Here is a 19,716-nt window from a genome sequence, read left to right as displayed (position 1 = left end):
AAATTTCTTCTTCAAGTTTATACATCCAACATTAAGTATAGCCAATTTAAGTTTGGAAACAATATGTTGTATTTATAATGTCACACTTACCATTTATCTCTATGTTTTTTCATACATAGGCTACAAATATATAGATGGATTTTAGGAAGGTTCATAAAAGGTTCATCAAATTTGGGGGTCCTTGCCATGATAAAGTTTGAAAACCCCTGGACTATAGCATTATTTTTTAGATCTTTTCCCATCATATGAAAGGCTGTAGTGACGATCATTGAGTACACACACAGACAGTCTGTTGATTGCGTGATTGCAGTGATCTCGTCATTGCAACGCGTTTTCTCTCTTAAAATGCTTTCACCACAACTAACAGCAAACACGACATCGATAGGAATACAGTAAGAGCTTTGTGCAGCATAACAGCGTCATTCATTATAACGGCAGTTTGGGCAAGTGTGAAGATACACTCAGAGGTAACCGTTCCCCGTATGACGGCATACAGGGGAGATTCCAGATCGGCTCGTCTGAGCTCTCATTTTCTCAAAGGCAGAGCAGGACAACCAGAACTCGGTTTACACCTATCAAAATTTCAAGCCACTTGGGGACCATATACAGGCTAGGGGAAATCATATTAATGTTAAAAAACCATGGGGCCTTTAATGTCAAACTAAATATCAAAGCATGCATCTGCAAACAAACACCTTCAAAAAAACTTATAAACAACCAATGTCTTCATTTTGAAGAGTTTAAACTACCAAACTTTGAAATGCTTTGCTTGAAAAGTGTACTTGTGCTATATTTCTTTTAATTAATGTCACTTAATATGACATTTTGATAGTTTGATATTTTGTTATGTAATGCAATGACATTCAGACATTTTTAAGCTTGGCTTAAAATGTCCAAATACTTTTTGGGGCCACTGTTTCTATACAGAATCACACGAGGGGTCATCATCAAATGAGCTTTGAAGGAACCGTGAGCAAGTACACAGCAAGCGTTTCTCCAGCCTCGTTTTTCATATTACCTGTCTATAATTCCTTTAATTTGGTTGTCTTTCTCCATCTGCTGCTGTCTCAGTCTCCTCTCGCTGTCATCCAGTCGGCTCTGATACTGCAGCAGGATTTTATTGGTCTGCTGCTCCTGAGTTAACAGCCTCCTCTCGTACTCCTCCAGCTTACGGTGTGACATCATCAGACGCTCCTTCAAAGAGTTGATCTCCTCCTCGTATTCACGCACCTGCGTCCAGACAAGAGATGAGGACAGTGGGCATGTTATCACAGCAGATGTTACCTTCAACCGGATGGTTTCGTTGAGACAGTAAGGTAATTAAGCTACCAATAGCCTTGGTGAGTGACTAACAAAAGTTTAAAACAATATTTACAAAAATAAAAGTAATTAAAAAAAAATATTAAATAAGATTTAATTATTAAAAAAATAAAGGTATTAAAAATGAAATGAATAATTTCTAATAAACAAAATATTATCCATTAAATGGCTTTAATAAACTTTCAAAATATATTAAAAATATTTGTAAAAATGTAAAATAAATAAATAAATAAAGGATTCAATAAATTAGTAATAACGAAAGTATTAAAAAATAACAGAATAATTTGTGAAAATTATAATTAACAAGATGTTATCAATAAAATGGCTTTAATAAACTTTCAAAATATTATTAAAATCTACAATTTTTTAAAATATTAAATAAAAGTAATAACGAAAGTATTAAAAATGAACAGAATAATTTGTGAAAAGTATAATTAACAAGATATTATCCATTAAATGGCTTTAATTGTATTACATTTTTTTGTAGATTTTAATACTATTTTGAAAGTTTATTAAAGTATTAAATAATTGTAAAAAAAAATGAATAAAATTAAATAAAAGTAATAATAAAAGCATTAAAAAATGAACAGAGTAATTTGTGAAAATTAGAATTAACAAGATATTTATCCATTAAATTACTTTAATAAACTTTCTAAATATTTTTAAAATCTACAAAAAAAACAAATAACTGAATAATTTGTGAAAATTTGAATTAATTATTATTCATTATATGGGTTTTAAAAAACTTTACAAATATTATTAGACATGATATATGAGGACAGTGGGCATGTTATCACAACAGAAGTTATAAAACTAAAGTAAATCCGGGCGTACACTGTCATTCAAGCTCGCAGAACTTTTATTCTCTTGGGAGAAATCGTGTGGAAACTTGTATGGTCACGGCTTACATTGTGCGAGAGAAATTACGAGCCGAGCTGAGTATGTTACAACCACCTCCCGACCTCCCGATAATTTTTGAATGTGTTTAAAAAAATTATGGAGTCGGCCCATTTTGACCAGTGTATAGGCTGTTCCCTATTGCCAAATCATACACAACCACCTCACATAGGCTAGACCTATGAATATTATTATAGCCCAGTGGCTGCAACCCAACAGTGTGCACATACACTGACACACACAAATACACTCTAGTTGTTTTTGTTGACAGTAACGGCTGTGCTGTTCTCTGCTTTTCAGCAAATCCTTTGCACACAAGTCTTTTTATTCTATCAGAAGCTATAACAACAATATTGAAAGCTCCAGTCTCCGTATTTAGTGCGAACGCTCATGGGTTGTGCCGTGTACCAGCTGCTTTGACACAATTATCAGGTTAACTGATTAGTGTGTGCAATACCTCACAACCTCTCGAGTGTCCGAAATCGCAGTGTACGGCCACCTTGAGGTTAAAAGCTAGGAGTAGTGTCCAGCGTTGGTGATTGAATAACTAAAAGTGGTGATGCTATGAAAATGCTGGCCTCATTTACTTACTCTCATGCTGTTCCAAATCCTTTCTTTCTTCTGCGGAAAAAAAGGTAGATTTCTAAAGGATATCCAGGGCAGAATATTCTTCAAAAATTCGTCTTTTGTGCGAATAAAGAAAGTCATGCAGTTTTAGAACGACATCAGAGTTAGTAAATAATAATTTTGTAGCTCAGCCATTTTCAAAACAGTGTGGTTTTTCCAGTAATGAGCAACTTTCATATTTTGGCCAAAGTTCTGCAACTTATAAGGAAGCATGATTTTGCTTCCTACAGCTTTTCCGCAAGGACCGTGTCATTCATGCATGAAAATGTTGCCTAGGTGGGCAACTACAGTCAATGCAAATGAACAAATTCTCCTTGCAAACCGCAAAAAGATGCTGATTCATAACTGAGTTTAATGGCAGATTTTGAAGATGAAACTGTCCTTTAACAGGCACACTGAAAAGAGGTTGAGTGTCACCTCTACGCGAACATCCAGACGGGGGAACAGAGGGTAAAGAGCAGCCAGGACGTACTGACTGAAAGCCCATGCTGCTCTCTCCTGTAGTCTGCTCGTTCTCATTTGATATTTAAATAATGCATAAATCAAGCACCATCTGCTGCCAAGGTGAAAGACATGATATGCATTTCCTTGACACTGGTGTGCTGAGACACAACTGCACTGAGTGTCTTGGGACACTTGGTATATGCATACGAGTTATTTTGCACGAGTACAGAAGCGGAATCAAGCTCGAGTTTGGACTAAGAGCAAGCTGATTCTGAAGTCATTCTAATTCAGAGCTCACAACAGCATTCTAGCATAGCAATATCTGCTGGTTTAATTCAAACAAACCCAAAGCACATAGCTAATATAGCTGGTTGAGTAACAGAGAAACACACCCTGTCCAGACGTGACTCGTCCATGCTCTTGGAATACTCCTTCAGCTTGAATTCTTCTCTGTCGATGCGGGAACTCTCTATGTCAGCAGAAAGATGGGGCATGTTGGACACCCAGGCGACCGTTCGCTCAGAGGCTGGGGTCAGGGGGTTGAGAGTGGATGGAGATTGGGAAGAGCCCTGCGGAACAGAACAAGACCATCATGTAAGTATGGAAACAGGCATTTGGGTTGCAATATTTACACTACACAGTTTGGGGTTGGTAAGAGTTTGATCTTATGCTCACCAAGGGTGCACTCGTTTGATCAAAAATACATTAAAAACAGTAATGCTATGAGATATTACTACAATTTAAAAAAAGGTTTTCTATTTGGAATATATTTCTGTGATGTAAAGCTGAATTTTCAGCATCATTACTCCAGTCTTCAGTGTCACATGATCCTTCAGAAATCATTCTAACATTTCTTATTACAAACGTTGGCAAAGTATTATTATCAATGTTGGAAATGTTGTTCGGCTTAACATTTATGTGAAAACTGTGATACATTTTTTAAAGGATTCTAGTTTGATTTATCGAAAGTAAAGAAAAACAGCAATATCAATATTTTGTATAGCATTATATAAGTCTTTTTACAATTTAAGGTCCTTGCTTAGTAAAAGTATTAATTTATTTTATTTTATTTTAAACTATTAAGTACGCTGGCAATTTTTTTTATGCTATCTACAACCAATAAAAGTGTAGTGCTTCAGTTCTGTTTAATACATTTTAGCATGTTTAAATCCATTTCACAGAATTTTTCTCTAAAATCTGCACATAAAATGTGAAAGTTTTGTGTGATACATATTCCTAAATATTGCAGTTTTTTTTTGTTCAACATTTTAAATATAATTAACAATATACTGTATTATCTTTAAAATAACTTTAATAACATTTAAATATTCAAATATGCAATTTTATATCTTTTTTTATAGTGAAATAAATATTTATTTGAAATAACCACATTAATCATTATGTTTTCCATTCAGATGGATAAATTGTGGTGTGATAAATATTACTGATAAAAAAAAGAAATAAAAAAAAAGTTAAAATTACTATTAAAATATTGTCAATTTGGTGGCTTTTATTTTTACTTTTTTAGGGTTCCACACTTTTTCCAAGACTTTCCATCACAAATGACTGGAAAGGGATTTTTTAAAATAATTTTATATAGATCACACACAAAAAATAAATATCTAGCTGAAGAAATACTAGACACAATCATGGGAGTAGGAATGGTTTCTGATCCAAACACCTGTTTGCTCATGGTAGGCTTGAGCAGATGCTGTTGCTGGACCTGCTGCCGTTCCTGATGTGATTTCGATTGCTGTGTGGACTGCGGTGTTCCGCCCTGAGAGCCTTGGGATCCCTGGCTCTCCCTGGTGGAGCTCTGCTGATGCGGCAGGCCAGGGGGGGTGCTGTCTTTGACGGACAGCTGCTGCCGGGGACCCTGCGGCCGGCCTCCGAAGCCAGCCTCCGGGGACTGGAGCAGGTTTCCGCTCTGCGGCCTGGTCTTTGCTGCAGGGGTGGCGGCGGCGGCAGAACTCACGGAAAGCTGATGTGAGGGTTGTGATTTCATGCGCTGTGTGGGAGGAGCCATGGAGCTTTGACGGACAGGCTGAACGGTGGTAGGAGGCGTGGCTAGTGATGAATGAGATGTGCCGGTCTGCGATGCCATGCCTGCCATCTGCTGCTGCTCCTGGTCATGAGACAAATGGTTAAATAACAACTGTCACTCATTTCTAAATCAATTTACTTAGAAATTTGACGTAAATAAATATTTTACAGATTTTATGCTTTTAGGGACAAAATGTACCATTGGATGTTTTTCAATGGATGCTTGTTTTTAACGGACGGATTGCATTCATCTCACAATGAAGGTATGAAGTTTTGTTTTGATTCTGCATGTTTTCATTTGTATTTCCAACACAAATGACTAGGGATGCACCAATATCAAAATTTTGGCTGATACGATAACCGATAATTCTTTATATTTGAAAGCTGATAACCGATATATTTGCCGATAAATCTAAATCCACATTTTTTATCTAACTTTTAAGAGCCTTAATTACAAAATAAAAAGTCTCACTATTAAAGTCATGTCCCAAACACACAATGTTCTCGTTATAATTTTATTTAGTCTATATGACAGACTTGCGCTGCATGTTACACTGAACTGTATTTTCCATTTCGAAGTGATTCCAATCATATTTCAAGCAATTCAAAACCATCACGGTGAACAGTGCCGTTTTGTTAGATAAGACCCTATTCCTCAGCTGGGATCACGCAGAGCCTCTGAAGCCCTTTGAAACGGCATTGATCTGGACCTTCAACCCATTGGTTGCCATAGAACTTCATTATGTGGAGAAAAATCCTGGAATGTTTTCCTCAAAAACTTAATTTATTTTCGACTGAAGAAAGAAAGACATGAACATCTTGGATGAGATGGATAAATAATCAGGAAATTTTCATTTTTAAGTGAACTAATCCTTTAAGATATCGGCCAGATTTTCTTATCGGGCCGATAACGGTAACATTAAAAATGAACATGTATCGGCCGATACCGATATGGTGGCCAATATATTGTGCATCCCTATAAATGACGACATTACTGTTGGTGAAGCAACAGAGACCGGATACTAATGCTAAACCAATTCGCAAAAGATGCATAATTTGTCATTAACATTTGTGGACAGTTGTCTATATAGTGAATAGGCATGTGCCGGTATCAAATTTTCATGTTGCGATTAATTGCTGAAGCTTTTATCACGGTATACGGTATTATCACGATATTGAAATAAGTTGCAAAAAAAGTGTTGCCATACTATAACAGGTTAAATCACTTTCTTATAACAAAAGAACCAAACATTTAAATACAATAAAGCAATACACAAAAGTGTATAAAGTAAACAAATATTTAAAACAGATTAAAGTGCAAAAGAATTATAAAGAACAATAGGTATGCTGAAATGTACATTTAACTAAGATTAATACATGCTTTAGAAGTATTTTTCATTGTCAGTTTGTTAATGAAGGAACTAATGTTAAATACTGGAGCCTTGTAAAGTGTGTGATTGAACAACAGTCAGAACATATTCAAACAATATCTAGGGCATGTAATTTAGTCCAGATTAAAATATAAAATAAAAAGTATAAAAAGTCTTTAAGTATTATGTATTAGGTTATGTGATTACTGGGGAAACGGCTGCATTTCTGCTGTTCCGTCAGCGCCCTCTGCTGTCGAAGAATGAATGTGCACTTCAGCGCATCTCCTCATTCCGCCATGTGCTCGGCTCATGCACGGTCTATTTACATCGTTCCTCTTTGACATGTTTTTCATTTTAAACGGTTGATGGGTAAAAATATTCTTAAAATTCATTCTAAAAATCTGAATAATTCGTAATAAATAATTATTCACAGTATTTTGAAGTGCCCACGATAACAATATTGTGCATGTTCATTATTGCGGTATATCGTATTACCGTTTACCGGCACATGTCTAATAGTGAATGTAAACAATAATTTGTCATTAACATTTGTGGACAGTTGTCTATATAGTGAATGTAAACAAAGGTAAACAAAGTTTTCTTCTAGGAACGAAAACGTCACATTATTTCTTGTTTAAATAATTTTCGCCCAAGGCATAGGCAAAAAAGGGGGACGAGGCCTGGTTGAGTTAGTTAGTAGTGTGTTGAAACTCGCAGTTATGATAACAGGGTTTCCCTTTCGAAAGGGAACTCGCGCTGCGTCAGCTTCGACGCTACGGGGAACGCCTCCAGCGTGACTGGTGCCTGAAATCACATTGAATCACGTCAATCCTATTGACCGGCGACAGCCTATGATGTCATCAAGGTGCGACCAGGAAGTATATAAGGGCGCCTTGCCAACATGACAGTATCTTTTCGTCTTCAGGGACTGTTTTGCCTGTCTTCACGTGAAACGTCTACAAGAAGGATAACAATGAAGTGTGCTGAGAACGCCACTTCTGCAGGTGTGTTTTGAATGTGTATCTTGCGCTTTGGATACACACACACTTTGCGTTTACTGTCTGGGAGAAGAGCATACATGAGAGGTTTGCGAACCTCTTGTGAAAGTACTTGTGAAAGTATTTGTGAGCGTTGTCCTCTGGAAACGCTCCGCTCTCGGTGGGACCTCTTCTCGAGAGGAGAGGTTTCAGCATCTGGGAACGGCCACGCTCGAGCTGAGGCTGAGCGGCGTCCAAATACCAAAAGCGCTTCCCAGATGGATCGGGCTCGTCGCTTGGAGACAGTTATGGCTCTTGAGGACGATCCAGATCGCGAGAGGCGGACCTCGGAGGAAGGAGCTGGATTTATGTTCCTCCTCCTCGTCTGCTGCTCTTCCACTCGAGCAGAGGATGGGTGAGTCAGTTAAAAATGCTGAAGCTTTTCTTACCATCCTGTCCCATGTACGGGAGTTGCTGGAAGTCATGGAACGCGCTGCGGGTAGACTGCAGCTGCCTTTGCGGTGCATGAGGAGAAAGGCTGAGCGTCCAAACAGTTCGGACGATCGGTTTCTCTCCGCCCATGACCTCCCAACTCCTGGGAGTCTTCCATTCCTTCCAGATCTCCATCAGCAGACCTCGAGGGAATGGAAGAAACCTTACTCAGCCCTGCATCTGTCGACATCGGCGAGCTAGATGTCGCTGATGTCTAGGGACTGCCTGGCTGGGTATGTGTCGATGCCGCCCGTGGACGAGATGTTATGTTAATCTCGCCTTTGGGCGGCCGGCGACACTGTGGCTCCCACCCTGCCGGTCTAAACGCTGAATGGCAGGGCGTACATGTCAGTGGGTCGCGCTGCAGCAGCTTTGCACACCACAGCTGTGTTGCAGGCAGACCTGCTGAGGGACCTCGATCAGGGGGGAGGGACCCCCTGAGGCGGTAGTCGAGTCGCGCCGGACCGCGGTTTTTGCTCTCCGGGCCACCGTTCAGATAGCGCCGATGGCGGCGAGGGTGGCCACGGAGAGACATCTGTGGTTAAACCGTTTGGACATCGGGGAGAAGGAAAAAATCCTTTCTCCCTGATGCCCCGGTTTCGCCATCTGAACTTTTCGGCACCTCCGTAGAGGCGGTGGTGGGGAGGTTCGGAGAGGCGAAGGCGCGCTCGGCGGCATTCAGATGCATTCCGCTGAGGTCCGGGACCGCGCCCAGGCAGTCGGGTGTCCCCGGCCCGTCCCAGTCTGAGGGCTGGAGACGGGAATAGCGAGCCAACGTTGCCTCTCGAGTGCCCCGCCGTGGAGGACTGGGGCGCAGGGGAGGCGGGACACCCGCGACAGGAAGAGGAAGGAAGCCGGGGCTGGTAACCGGAACCAGCGCAGGCAGCAGACTCCACCCCCCGAGGAGCGCGGAGATGAACGCTGCCTTTTTTCCCTTCCTCTGGTTTTTCCCCCGGGCGCTTTTACATCAGGCCGGTGGCCTATGATGAGCAGAAAATGTAAGATTCTGCCGGCTCGCCTGGCTTGTTTGGTGAAAGCGCCCCCCTCAGGATGGCGGGCGGATACTAGCCTTATGGCTGGCTGGAAGCACCGCTGGGAGCGATCGGTGAGTCCCCCTCTCTGAGGGTGAAACATTTTCAAAACTATGTTTTTCAGAACTCCTATACCTTCGCTCGCCTGAGAGGTTTTCTGGGGAAATTTGGATCGCCGCTGGATCTTCGCAGGGCCTGCAGCTCCCCGTGAGTAAGCTAAGAACGATCTTCTTTGCAACATTATGATGGTTGTGTGTGAATACTTCACTTTCTGCTAGAGAGTTTGCTGCCTCTCCGTGCTATATTTTTTCCCCATTGTTTGGGTAACTGAATCGCGCTCTCGCCTGAGGGCTTGTAGTGTAAGGGGTGAGCTGTGTTTTTTCCTAGCGTAAAGTGAAAAGTAGCTGAAGACCGGGTACGCGCTAATGCACGAGCTGTAGTGAGATCTGCGCCCAGCTCTGCGGAGCTTTGAAAAAGGGGTTTTTTAGAGGTGATAATATTTCTTTCCCGGGCCCTGAGTAGATCTAGTGCGGACTTATGTCGCACCACTTGGCCTAGGCTTTGTCAAGGATGGGGGCGTTTCCCTTTTAATAAAGGTGTTCGCCCCTGGCCTGTCTTTTCATTTAAAAACATGGCGTTGTTTATGCATCCTTGTTTCAGCCTCCTCTGTTACAGAGTCGTCAGGCCAAGGCCCGCCCCCTTCTCTGCGTTCTGGGGTCACGTGCAATGCAGACGAGGATGTTGCAGGAGACAGCGACTTTGTCAGTAGTCGTGGGGTGGAATTAAGCGTCTTTCGCCGGTTTGCGGTTAGACTTTATCTGCTGTTTCCGCCTTTCGGAGCTTGGTGGCCGCCATCTGCTGGCGGCCCCCGGCCTCTTCCTGAAGGATGGTACGGCCGGTGGTTTTTCACATTTCTGTGATATTGTTCCTTTGCTTTATGTCTCTGCTTCACCTCCTTTAGGGCCCGGGTTGAGCAGAACATCGGATAATCCTTCTGTCGGTATGGTTCTGGTCGGATGCTCCCCTGAGGCCCGAGCATTGCCAATGACTGACGCCCTCGCAATCAAGGTTGGCCGCTGCATGGAAAGAAAGACAGCCGCCCCGATGCAGGTGACGTAAGCTGTACTCCCCTCGCTTTAGAGGGTCTTTGCTGAGCACTTCTGCTGAGTACACTGCTGTTGGCAATGTGATTAGGTCCATGTTTGTAGGCCCTGCCCAAGAGACTGCGCCGTCCTGGGGGCCCTAGGACACGACGAAGCAGGTTGTCCCTAGCTGCCTCTGGGATGGAGCCAGCCCCAGGTGCGGGTATAGGAGCCAGCTGGCTCTGAGGGGCCAGCTTGGACGGTCTGGGCAGTTGGACTTCAGGACAGGTAGTAGGCGCTAACCGGCCTCCTTGCAGGAAAGTCCCGACACTATGGCCCACGAGTGGGCCTCGGAGGCTCTTCTCCACTGGTGTCGACGTCAGCAGTGACCCGTCATTGGCCCTGGGGATGAGTCCCCAGGTGTTAACTGGTTTTCCAGGCCTTCGTCAGCAGTAGACAGCTGCCGTCAGCCCAGGTAGCAGCAGCCAGCATTCTTAGAGTAAGGCTCCCAGTCTGGGTTTCCTTCGCTCAGGAGTTAGGCCCTGTTTGGCCTCCCTGAGAGCCTGCTGTGGTCAGCAGGCACTGTTTGGTCTCCCCTGAGGGGGCACCATAGGCATTAAGTCCCTCGACGGCTGGTACGAGCTGCTGAATAGGTGGTAGGCGCTACTGGGCCTCCCTATGGGCCTGCTGTGGGGTAAGCAGGCCCACTTGACCTCCTCTGCGGATGGCGTTCCTGGGCCCCAGTCACTGGATGGCTAGCACGAGTGTTAGCAGGTAGTAGGCCTCATCCGGCCTCCCTGAGTGACCTCCCTGGAGGCAAACTCCCGGAAATGAAGTACTATGAGTAGCAGCTTCTGCTATCAGGTGGTAGGCATGGTGGCCTCCCTGACGATGAGCTCACGGTTCCGGTTCCCAGTCACTGTGGTAATGAGCGTGATGTGCGAAGCACGACGGACGGCATGCTCTGCTACCAGGTGGAGGCATTGCGCCTCCCTGGAATCGTTCCCCGGTCCCCAGTTTTGGTAACGGATCGTAGCATGGGTTGCTATCAGGCAAAGCTGCACAGGCTTCCCTGAGGGGATTCGCTTTGGAGTAGTAGGCCCACGTGGCCTCCTCTGAGGGCACGCTCTGGTCTCGTGGTTCCTGGATAAATCCAGTCAATGAGCAGAGGCCGGCTCCCCGGCCGCTGTGGTGTGCATAAAGTGCTATAAGTGGCACTTTTTTGCTATCAGGTGGTAGGCATGGTACCTCCCTGAAAGCGAGCTCCCGGTCCCCAGCCGCTGTGGTGAGCTTGAGGCGCTATGAGTAGCACACTCAGTTTGGCTATGAGTGCCCGATGTCTTGCAGTTGGTAGGTCCGCTTGGCCTTCCTGATTAAGCGAGTCCCTGGTCTTCCCAGCTACCTCGAGGGCTAGCACGACTGCGATCAGGTATCAGGCCCGTTGGCCTTCCTGAGGACGAGCGCTGCTTTGGATGCGCGAGCGGTCTATCAGGTTACCAGGTGGAGGCCTCTCTCGGCCTCCCTGGGGGACGAGTTCCCTAGGCGGGAACACACAACTGGCTTTTTTGCTGACAGCTAGTGGCTACCCGCTATCAGGCACCGGCCTCTGGCCGTTTGCGAGACCTGAAGGCGGTGTTCTTACCCTAGCACGACGAAGTGTCACTGCGGCTATGTGGTCCCGACAGGACGGGACCTTCATAGTAGGCCTACGGCATGGTTGCCTACCGGGCAGGCTTATGAGCTCCTCTCAAACGAGGGTCTATTGTGAGCTTACAGCCTCCTGGGGCTGTTCTATTGGTGGTAGGTCCCGAGGGGCCCCTCCCGATATATTCAGCCTATAAGGCCTTTGGCCTCCTAAGCACGTTTTAAAATAAGTGCTTGGTAGATCCGAGGATCGAGCGGCCCCTCGCTAGCAAAGGTTTGAAAAGCACTTCGCTGAGCGCTGCTCTCCGGGATAACCCGTCCCTGAGGTTCGGCTAGTCGGTGATGCTGCCCTTTCTTGCAGCACCCTAGCGGGATGTCTCTTCGGAGGCGAGTACCAGAGGCTCTGTACTGTACAGACAGGGTTGACCGTATTACGTGTCCCATACTAGACTGGGTCACCTGGTCAGGTCTCCCTGGTGGCATTCGGTGATAATCTCCCGAATAGTGACTGGCATAGGGTTCCCTCGTAGTTCCCTTGCCACGTTCCCTTAAAGGAACCCCTTCTGAGTCGAATGGGTTGGTTCCAGGCCTTTGAGCAAGGCCTGGGAAGGAACTCATACGTGTGAAGTTTTCCTTCTCAGGCGATAAGCTTGGGCTTTGACCGTAGGGAGCGCTGTCACTGACAGCCTAACGTGACCAGAAGGGGAGTGGTTCAGGCTTTTCAGCAAGATTTGCTTGTCTTGACAGTTGTCACTGCCAGTGGGCATGCACTCCCGTCGGCATGGCGGCGTTGGTATATCGTTCCCCGTAGCGTCGAAGCTGACGCAGCGCGAGTTCCCTTTCGAAAGGGAACGTCTCAGGTTACGAATGTAACCATTGTTCCCTGAGAACAGGGAACGAGACGCTGCGTCGCTGTGCCATGCCGCAGGGCCTGCCTGCCGAAACAGTCCCTTCAGACGATAGATACTGTCATGTTGGCAAGGCGCCCTTATATACTTCCTGGTCGCACCTTGATGACATCATAGGCTGTCGCCGGTCAATAGGATTGACGTGATTCAATGTGATTTCAGGCACCAGTCACGCTGGAGGCGTTCCCCGTAGCGTCGAAGCTGACGCAGCGTCTCGTTCCCTGTTCTCAGGGAACAATGGTTACATTCGTAACCTGAGACGTTTTCCTACATTGAAATTTTTTTGGCGGCCGCCAAAACAAATTTTTGTCCCGCCAAAGCCTTATTTGATCAGTTATTGTGATTTATGAGTGATGTAGAACAGATGACTGCTGCACTTGAGTTAACTGAGTGACAGAGAGAACGACCAGTGAGCTCCTACCCCGCTCGCACGCTCTCTGTCTTCAAAATAAACATTCTTAGCATTCTAATGTTTCATATATAACGTTAATCAAAATCAAAAGGTCGGAAGACCGAATCCATGTTGCATGTGGCGCTATCAGACGTGGCGCTATCAGACGTCTTTCTTTAATTACCGCTGGGTGTGAATTGCGCTCAAAAAACATTGACTGATTCTCTGACCAGCTGACATAAAGCATACTTTAAATAAACAGGAAACAAATCCTATCTGGTTATGAAGTGTTTTCTGTGTGTTGACAAATCTTTCGCGATTATGGGGCGCCGTTTATAAAGCTGCTCACGCTGAAAATAACAGCAACATTTTGACACATTTAGCTTCAAACAATGTTTAAAAAACTGGTATGAATTTTTGGCGGTCACTTTTTTAGCACATTTACAACAATATTTGTCAACTTAGAGATATTTTAAATAGTTAAATCTAAATGTTAAATGTTAAATCTAAATGTTAATTGTTAAATCTAAATGTTAAATCTAAATCTAAATGTTAAATCTAAATCTAAATCTAAATGTTAAATCTAAATGTTAAATCTAAATCTAAATGTTAAATCTAAATCTAAATGTTAAATCTAAATGTTAAATCTAAATCTAAATGCTAAATCTAAATCTAAATGTTAAATCTAAATCTAAATCTAAATGTTAAATCTAAATCTAAATCTAAATGTTAAATCTAAATCTAAATGCTAAATCTAAATCTAAATGTTAAATCTAAATCTAAATCTAAATGTTAAATCTAAATCTAAATCTAAATGTTAAATCTAAATCTAAATGCTAAATCTAAATGTTAAATCTAAACGTTAAATCTAAATGTAAAATCTAAATGTTAAATCTAAATGTTAAAACCGGTTATCTGCATTCTGAATTTGCATATTAGTTAAATATTTAGTTTCACCCGAAACATTTAGATTCAACATTTATATTTAGATTTAACATTTAGATTTAACATTTAGATTTAGATTTAGATTTTGTATTTAGATTTAACATTTAGATTTAACATTTAGATTTTACATTTAGATTTAGATGTAACATTTAGATTTAACATTTAGATTTAACATTTAGATTTAGCATTTAGATTTAGATTCAACATTTAGATTTAGATTTAACATTTAGATTTAGATTTAACATTTAGATTTAACATTTAGATTTAGATTTAACATTTAGATTTAACTATTTAAAATATCTCTAAGTTGATAAATATTGTTGTAAATGTGCTAAAAAAGTGACCGCCAAAAATTCATACCAGTTTTTTAAACATTGTTTGAAGCTAAATGTGTCAAAATGTTGCTGTTATTTTCAGCGTGAGCCGCTTTACAGTCGGCGCCCCATACGCAATGTTCTAAAGACGGGATTCACACACAACGCGTCTGCTAATGTCCAATTCGCGACCTAATGACTCCTTTGAACCGAATAATTTTAACGACTGGTTAGAACTGATCTGTCCAACACTGAACTCACGAATCAGTTTAATCATTTACTCAGAACAAAACCTGAAATGAGAACACAAGTGTGCTTACCCAATTTAGCAAGAGTGGATAGTAAGAATTATTTTTAATTATCAACAGTCTTTCAGCTTATTTATGTGGACAATGTGTAGTAAAATAAATTGCCTAAAATCATTTAGTTTAGACTGGAGTGAGGTGAACCCAGAACAAATACAAATTTGTTTGTTTTGTAGCTGATTGTATATGGCAGAAAATTGTATATGGCGGAAAATTAGGCTATTTGTTCATTTTTTTAATACTATTTTTTAATATTGATATGATTACCAAAACAATTATCAGTAAATAGTGTAAAAATGAGGAACAAAAACAAACATCAAGGTATCAAAATAAGATAAGCAAAAGTTACAAACTTTCTTTGAATTTATTTCAAATTTATTGTCAGTATTGCGCTTGCAGATCAAGTGGATAGGGTATTTTTTTTTTTTACCGTGCGTGTGTGTATGTATGACCATGTCTGTCAGCCACCACCGAAGACCATTTTTGACCCAGGAAAAACCCTGCATAAGGGGCGTGACATTTCCCAAACACGCTCAAAACGGTTGACCAACCACAACACAGTGGTCTGGGTGACCAATAAGAGCACATTGCACTTTTCGGAAGGAGGGGCTTCATAGAAACAGGAGCTAAACAGAGCGTTACTGACAGAATGGGAAGAGAGGTGCTGCAACAATGTCAAATATGTGAAAAATAATGTGTTTTTAGAACATTCAAGCATGAAAACCTATTCTAATAGACCCAAAAAACAAAATCAACACTGTAATAGGGCATAATAGGCCCTTTTAAAGAGCAAAATGACTGTCAAGAAAATACCTGCATGTGCATCGAGAGCTGGCGTCCCCTGAAGTCACTCTGGTTATGGCGGCTGTAGTCGTCACTGTAGCTGTGGGAGTGAATAATGCTCGGCTGACCCAGATGAGGGCCAGGTCTGAGGGTGGAGAGGTCCTCGCTTCGGGAGAAACCCCCATGGGCGAACTGTGGGATGTACGTCGGGTGAGAGGCGTCCGGCTCAGGGGCCAGCAGGAGAGGAGGAGGAGGTTGGGCTCGACTGTGCTGGTGGTGAAGCTGAGGCCCATCAGCAGCGAGGTGGAACAAAGGGTTCTGGAAGGAGAGGGGGTAGCGGAGGGCGGCGGCTTGTTGCTGCTGGGACAGCGAGTCGGTGGTGGTTCCCATCTGGCTCAACCTCAGACCCCCGGACATGCTGGAACCGCCGGATCCGGCCGACATACGTCCTCCGGCGCGCAGCTGACCTCCAAGGCCTCCTCCCAAGGCCGCGAGCCCACCGTAGCTGCCGAGGCCGGCAATCGAGGCCTGGGAAGAGTTGAGCATGTCCCCCATAGATTGCAGGTTAGAGACGCTGTTCATTCTTGAGTCCTGGAGGTCCATCATAGAAATGTTTTCATTAACACCTAGAACCTACGGGCGAGAGCGCTGCAGCTACCTGCCGGGCGCAGCAGTTGTGGGCGGTTTATGCATGTGGCCTGACTGCATGTGAGTACACAGTGTATTAACTTGAGGGTTAAAAGGAATAATTCACCCAAAAATCGAATTTCTGTCATTATTTACTCGCTGTAATATGCTGTTACTTTTTCAGTGGAACGTAAATACATAATTTTTATGCAGCTTTCTTTCATTCAGTTTGTCAAATAAAATAATAACATAAAAAACAAAAGCCATGTTGTCCAGGCAATAATGTCGAGATAAATTATTTTGAATGATTTAAATATTATATATTATATTCAAATAATAGTAATAAAATAAGTAGCATTTGCTAAGGGAATAATTAATTACTGAATTCAAAATGGACATTAAAAGCACCATCATTTTAATATGGTTCATTTAAATGAGTCATTGTTATACTGTTGAAAGTTTGTGTAAAAGATTTCCATAAAAAAAAAATAGTCTATACAGGGGTAAGTTTTTTGAGGTTATATTTACAGCATCTTCAAAAAAATCAGTTAATAAATAATAATATAAAGAACAGAAGCCAAGCTGTCCTGGTAATGTCAAGAAAAAGCATTTATTGAATTATTAAAATATAATAATATTCTATACAATATCATATTTAAATAATGGTCAATAATATAATATCATATAATAATACGTAATATAACAATAAATAATTACCATCAGATTTTATAGGAGAATTATTTAATTTAACAAAATGTAAAACGTTTTTTTTTTGGAGAATGACACATACTATATTCTGAGACTTAATATTTTGATGCCAAAGTACAGCTGGAATGGATGACAAAAGTCAAATTAACTAAAAATGACATTGGCTGCATCTGAAATCCCATACTTCCTTACTACATAGTAGGTGAAAAACAGTATGTAACGAAAGAAGTATGTCTGAATTCACAGTACTCATAAAAGAGTAGACAAAAAGTCCCCGGATGACCTACTTCTTTAGGTGAGATTTTGCACAAGATGTACACTTTACTATCCCATGAGGCCATGGGAGAGGATTTGTAAATGGCAGTGAAGGGACATAACTGACGCTGGTAGGTCGCATGATAATGACAACATGGCGAATGTAGTGCGTCCAGATTACATTCATACTATATAGAACATATTTTAATTTTGATTTAGCCGTGAAGTAATTATTCAAAATCAGTACCTATTCAAGAGAGTACGTGATTTCGGACGCAGCCATAAGCTTGGTTTATACTCGCCGCGTCCACACGAGCCCGAAGGTGCACACTGCAAAAATTACATCATCGCGGAGTGGGCGGTAGTGCGCGTTGAGTGTGAACCCCATTTCGCGTGGCAGTGTGTAGCGCATTTTTTTTTTACTTTTTTGTCCGCATCCGAAGATGCACGAGTTCGAGGCGAATCTTACCGAGCATGACGTATCATCACACCGGCACCCAGTTTGCACATAGATACAAATTAGTTGCTTATATTTACAAAATGAGCCTACAAAAGCAGAAATAAGCCATTTTATTGAAAATAAAAGATCCATGTTTAATTAAAAAAAATTCACAAAACGAAATGAAAATGTTTAGTGAAACTAGGAAATATTTAAGAGATTGTTAATTTAGTTGTATACATGTGTACATACATTTTGATCTAATGTCACAAGAAATAATATCAAGGTTTACTGAGTTTTACACAATTCTTTTATAGTGGTTTTTGGTGAAGTGTACTAAAATAATTATCGTCACCTGTGTACATCATAGACTGTAAAAAAATATGGACGTAGTGTCCGTGACATCACCCATAGGAGTCTGAATAGCCATTTTGAAGCGTAAAGTAGGGTCGAGCTGGCCGTTGCCATCTTGTCAGCGCGTCATCTCGCGTCACTCCTGGATAATAGAAAATGGGCAAAGAGGCGGGACGTGGGCGGAACTGAGGTGATGCGATGACTAACAGGCAGCAGATAAATGGCTATCCAACTGTCACTCAAAGTGGCCACGCCCTTAATCATGCAGGACTTTAAAGCTTTATATAATGTAAACGAATGAGTTATAAAAAAAATTCACCCCCTCACAGTTGTCATGAAGGGCAAAATTAGCTTTATAGACCAAAACTACAATTTGCACCAGGCTGTAAACATGTGTTTTTCTGCTGTAAAGTTGGGCATTTTAACATGGGGCTCAATGAGATTCTGCTCCCTTCTGGAGCCTAGTGGCCAGTCGATGAATTGCAGTTTAAGTCACTTCCGTATTGGCTTCAAGAGAAACTGCGGGAGGTTGCCGCTTGGTGTACATTCGTCTACTTCTTTTCACCGCTGTTTCCTGATGGTTTATAGAACAATTACTCCGAGTCACCCTCTGTCGTTTCAAAGAATAGTACATCGGCGAGCACGTCGAGTATAAACACCTCGTCCGTTTGGGAGCCAGGCGAAAGTATAAACAAGGCAATAGTGTGTCAGTCTGAGGCTAATTGCAGGTGCCATTTGTGGCGTATTTAATTTTTCAATTAATTAAATAAAATTTCTCTCTCTCGCTCTCTCTCCTGAAATATAGTTCACAAACAATAATATTTTTAAATTATTTTATAAACATAATTATTTTAAATTCTAAAAAAATCACTTTAAACATTGCACATGAACGTGCAGGATACAATAATCACAAAAAAATAATTTTTGGGTGAAATATTAATGTTTGTATGTCAGGACCCTGAATCCCAAATGGTGATGGAAGATTAACGTAAAGAATCTCTTTATGTATTGACTGCACCCACATCATCTTGTAGCCCTCTTTCCATGCTTGGGTGGTATTTGACCATGCAGTAAGCAGGTCAGTGGCGCTTCCTTCTCCGACAGGAACAAAGCCAACCCTCAGAAAAGCTGGTGAAACGTGTGCTAGGGAGTGAGCTGTTATTCAAATGAGAATTTGGACCAGACAGCACTGACCATTGAAAGAATTCTAAATGAAAGGGGCAATTATTTAATCAGAACCCCCCACCCTATCAGAACCACTGTTGTTTGGGACTTACCTTTGGGTCTGGATCAGTAATATCGGAACTGCTAGTACAGTACGCTGGACTAGAGCGGGCCAACGGGGGACGGGCAACATAGAAAACGTCTTTAGATGAGGCTCGGTGAGGATGATCGCGATCCACAAAACCCCCCATTCCAGCTCGGGATGGAGGGGCTCCGCCACTGGACATGGCAGAGGTTGGAGAGGGCAGGCGAGTGATCTCGATTGAACTGTATGAGATATGAGAAAGTTAACATGGAAAAAAGTATCCTCGCTCATTTTCTCCAGAAGCAATATTCCATAAGACATTCACTTGAGCTCAGGGTTACACTTTATTTTCGATGGTCCACTTTAGACATTCTACTAACTATAAGTAACTTTGCAACTACATGTCAGCTAACTCTCATTTGAGTATTAGTAGACTGTTAGGATAAGGTTAGGTGTTTGGGTTCGGGTTAGTAGCATAACTTGACATGTAGTTGCTTGCAAAGTTACTTAT

At 42.1% G+C, this 19,716-nt stretch overlaps 1 protein-coding gene across 1 annotated transcript in view; it reads right to left on the bottom strand.

The window, feature by feature from the left end:
• Nucleotides 1–19,716, bottom strand: part of syngap1b (synaptic Ras GTPase activating protein 1b) — a gene marked incomplete at both ends in the record, with an annotated part of 89,036 nt that overhangs the window by 25,930 nt on the left and 43,390 nt on the right. The window contains 5 exons of the mRNA XM_079837046.1: nucleotides 1,019–1,230; nucleotides 3,681–3,857; nucleotides 4,970–5,413; nucleotides 15,604–16,149; nucleotides 19,234–19,447. Of these exons, the coding sequence (XP_079693172.1) occupies nucleotides 1,019–1,230; nucleotides 3,681–3,857; nucleotides 4,970–5,413; nucleotides 15,604–16,149; nucleotides 19,234–19,447 (1,593 nt within the window). The remainder of the gene's footprint in view (nucleotides 1–1,018; nucleotides 1,231–3,680; nucleotides 3,858–4,969; nucleotides 5,414–15,603; nucleotides 16,150–19,233; nucleotides 19,448–19,716) is intronic.

This window comes from Gobio gobio (genome assembly GCF_949357685.1).
Source record: "Gobio gobio genome assembly, chromosome: 15".
NCBI lineage: Eukaryota > Metazoa > Chordata > Actinopteri > Cypriniformes > Gobionidae > Gobio > Gobio gobio.
Note: the sequence above shows the minus strand (reverse complement) of the source record. Positions and strands in the feature narration are given on the sequence as shown.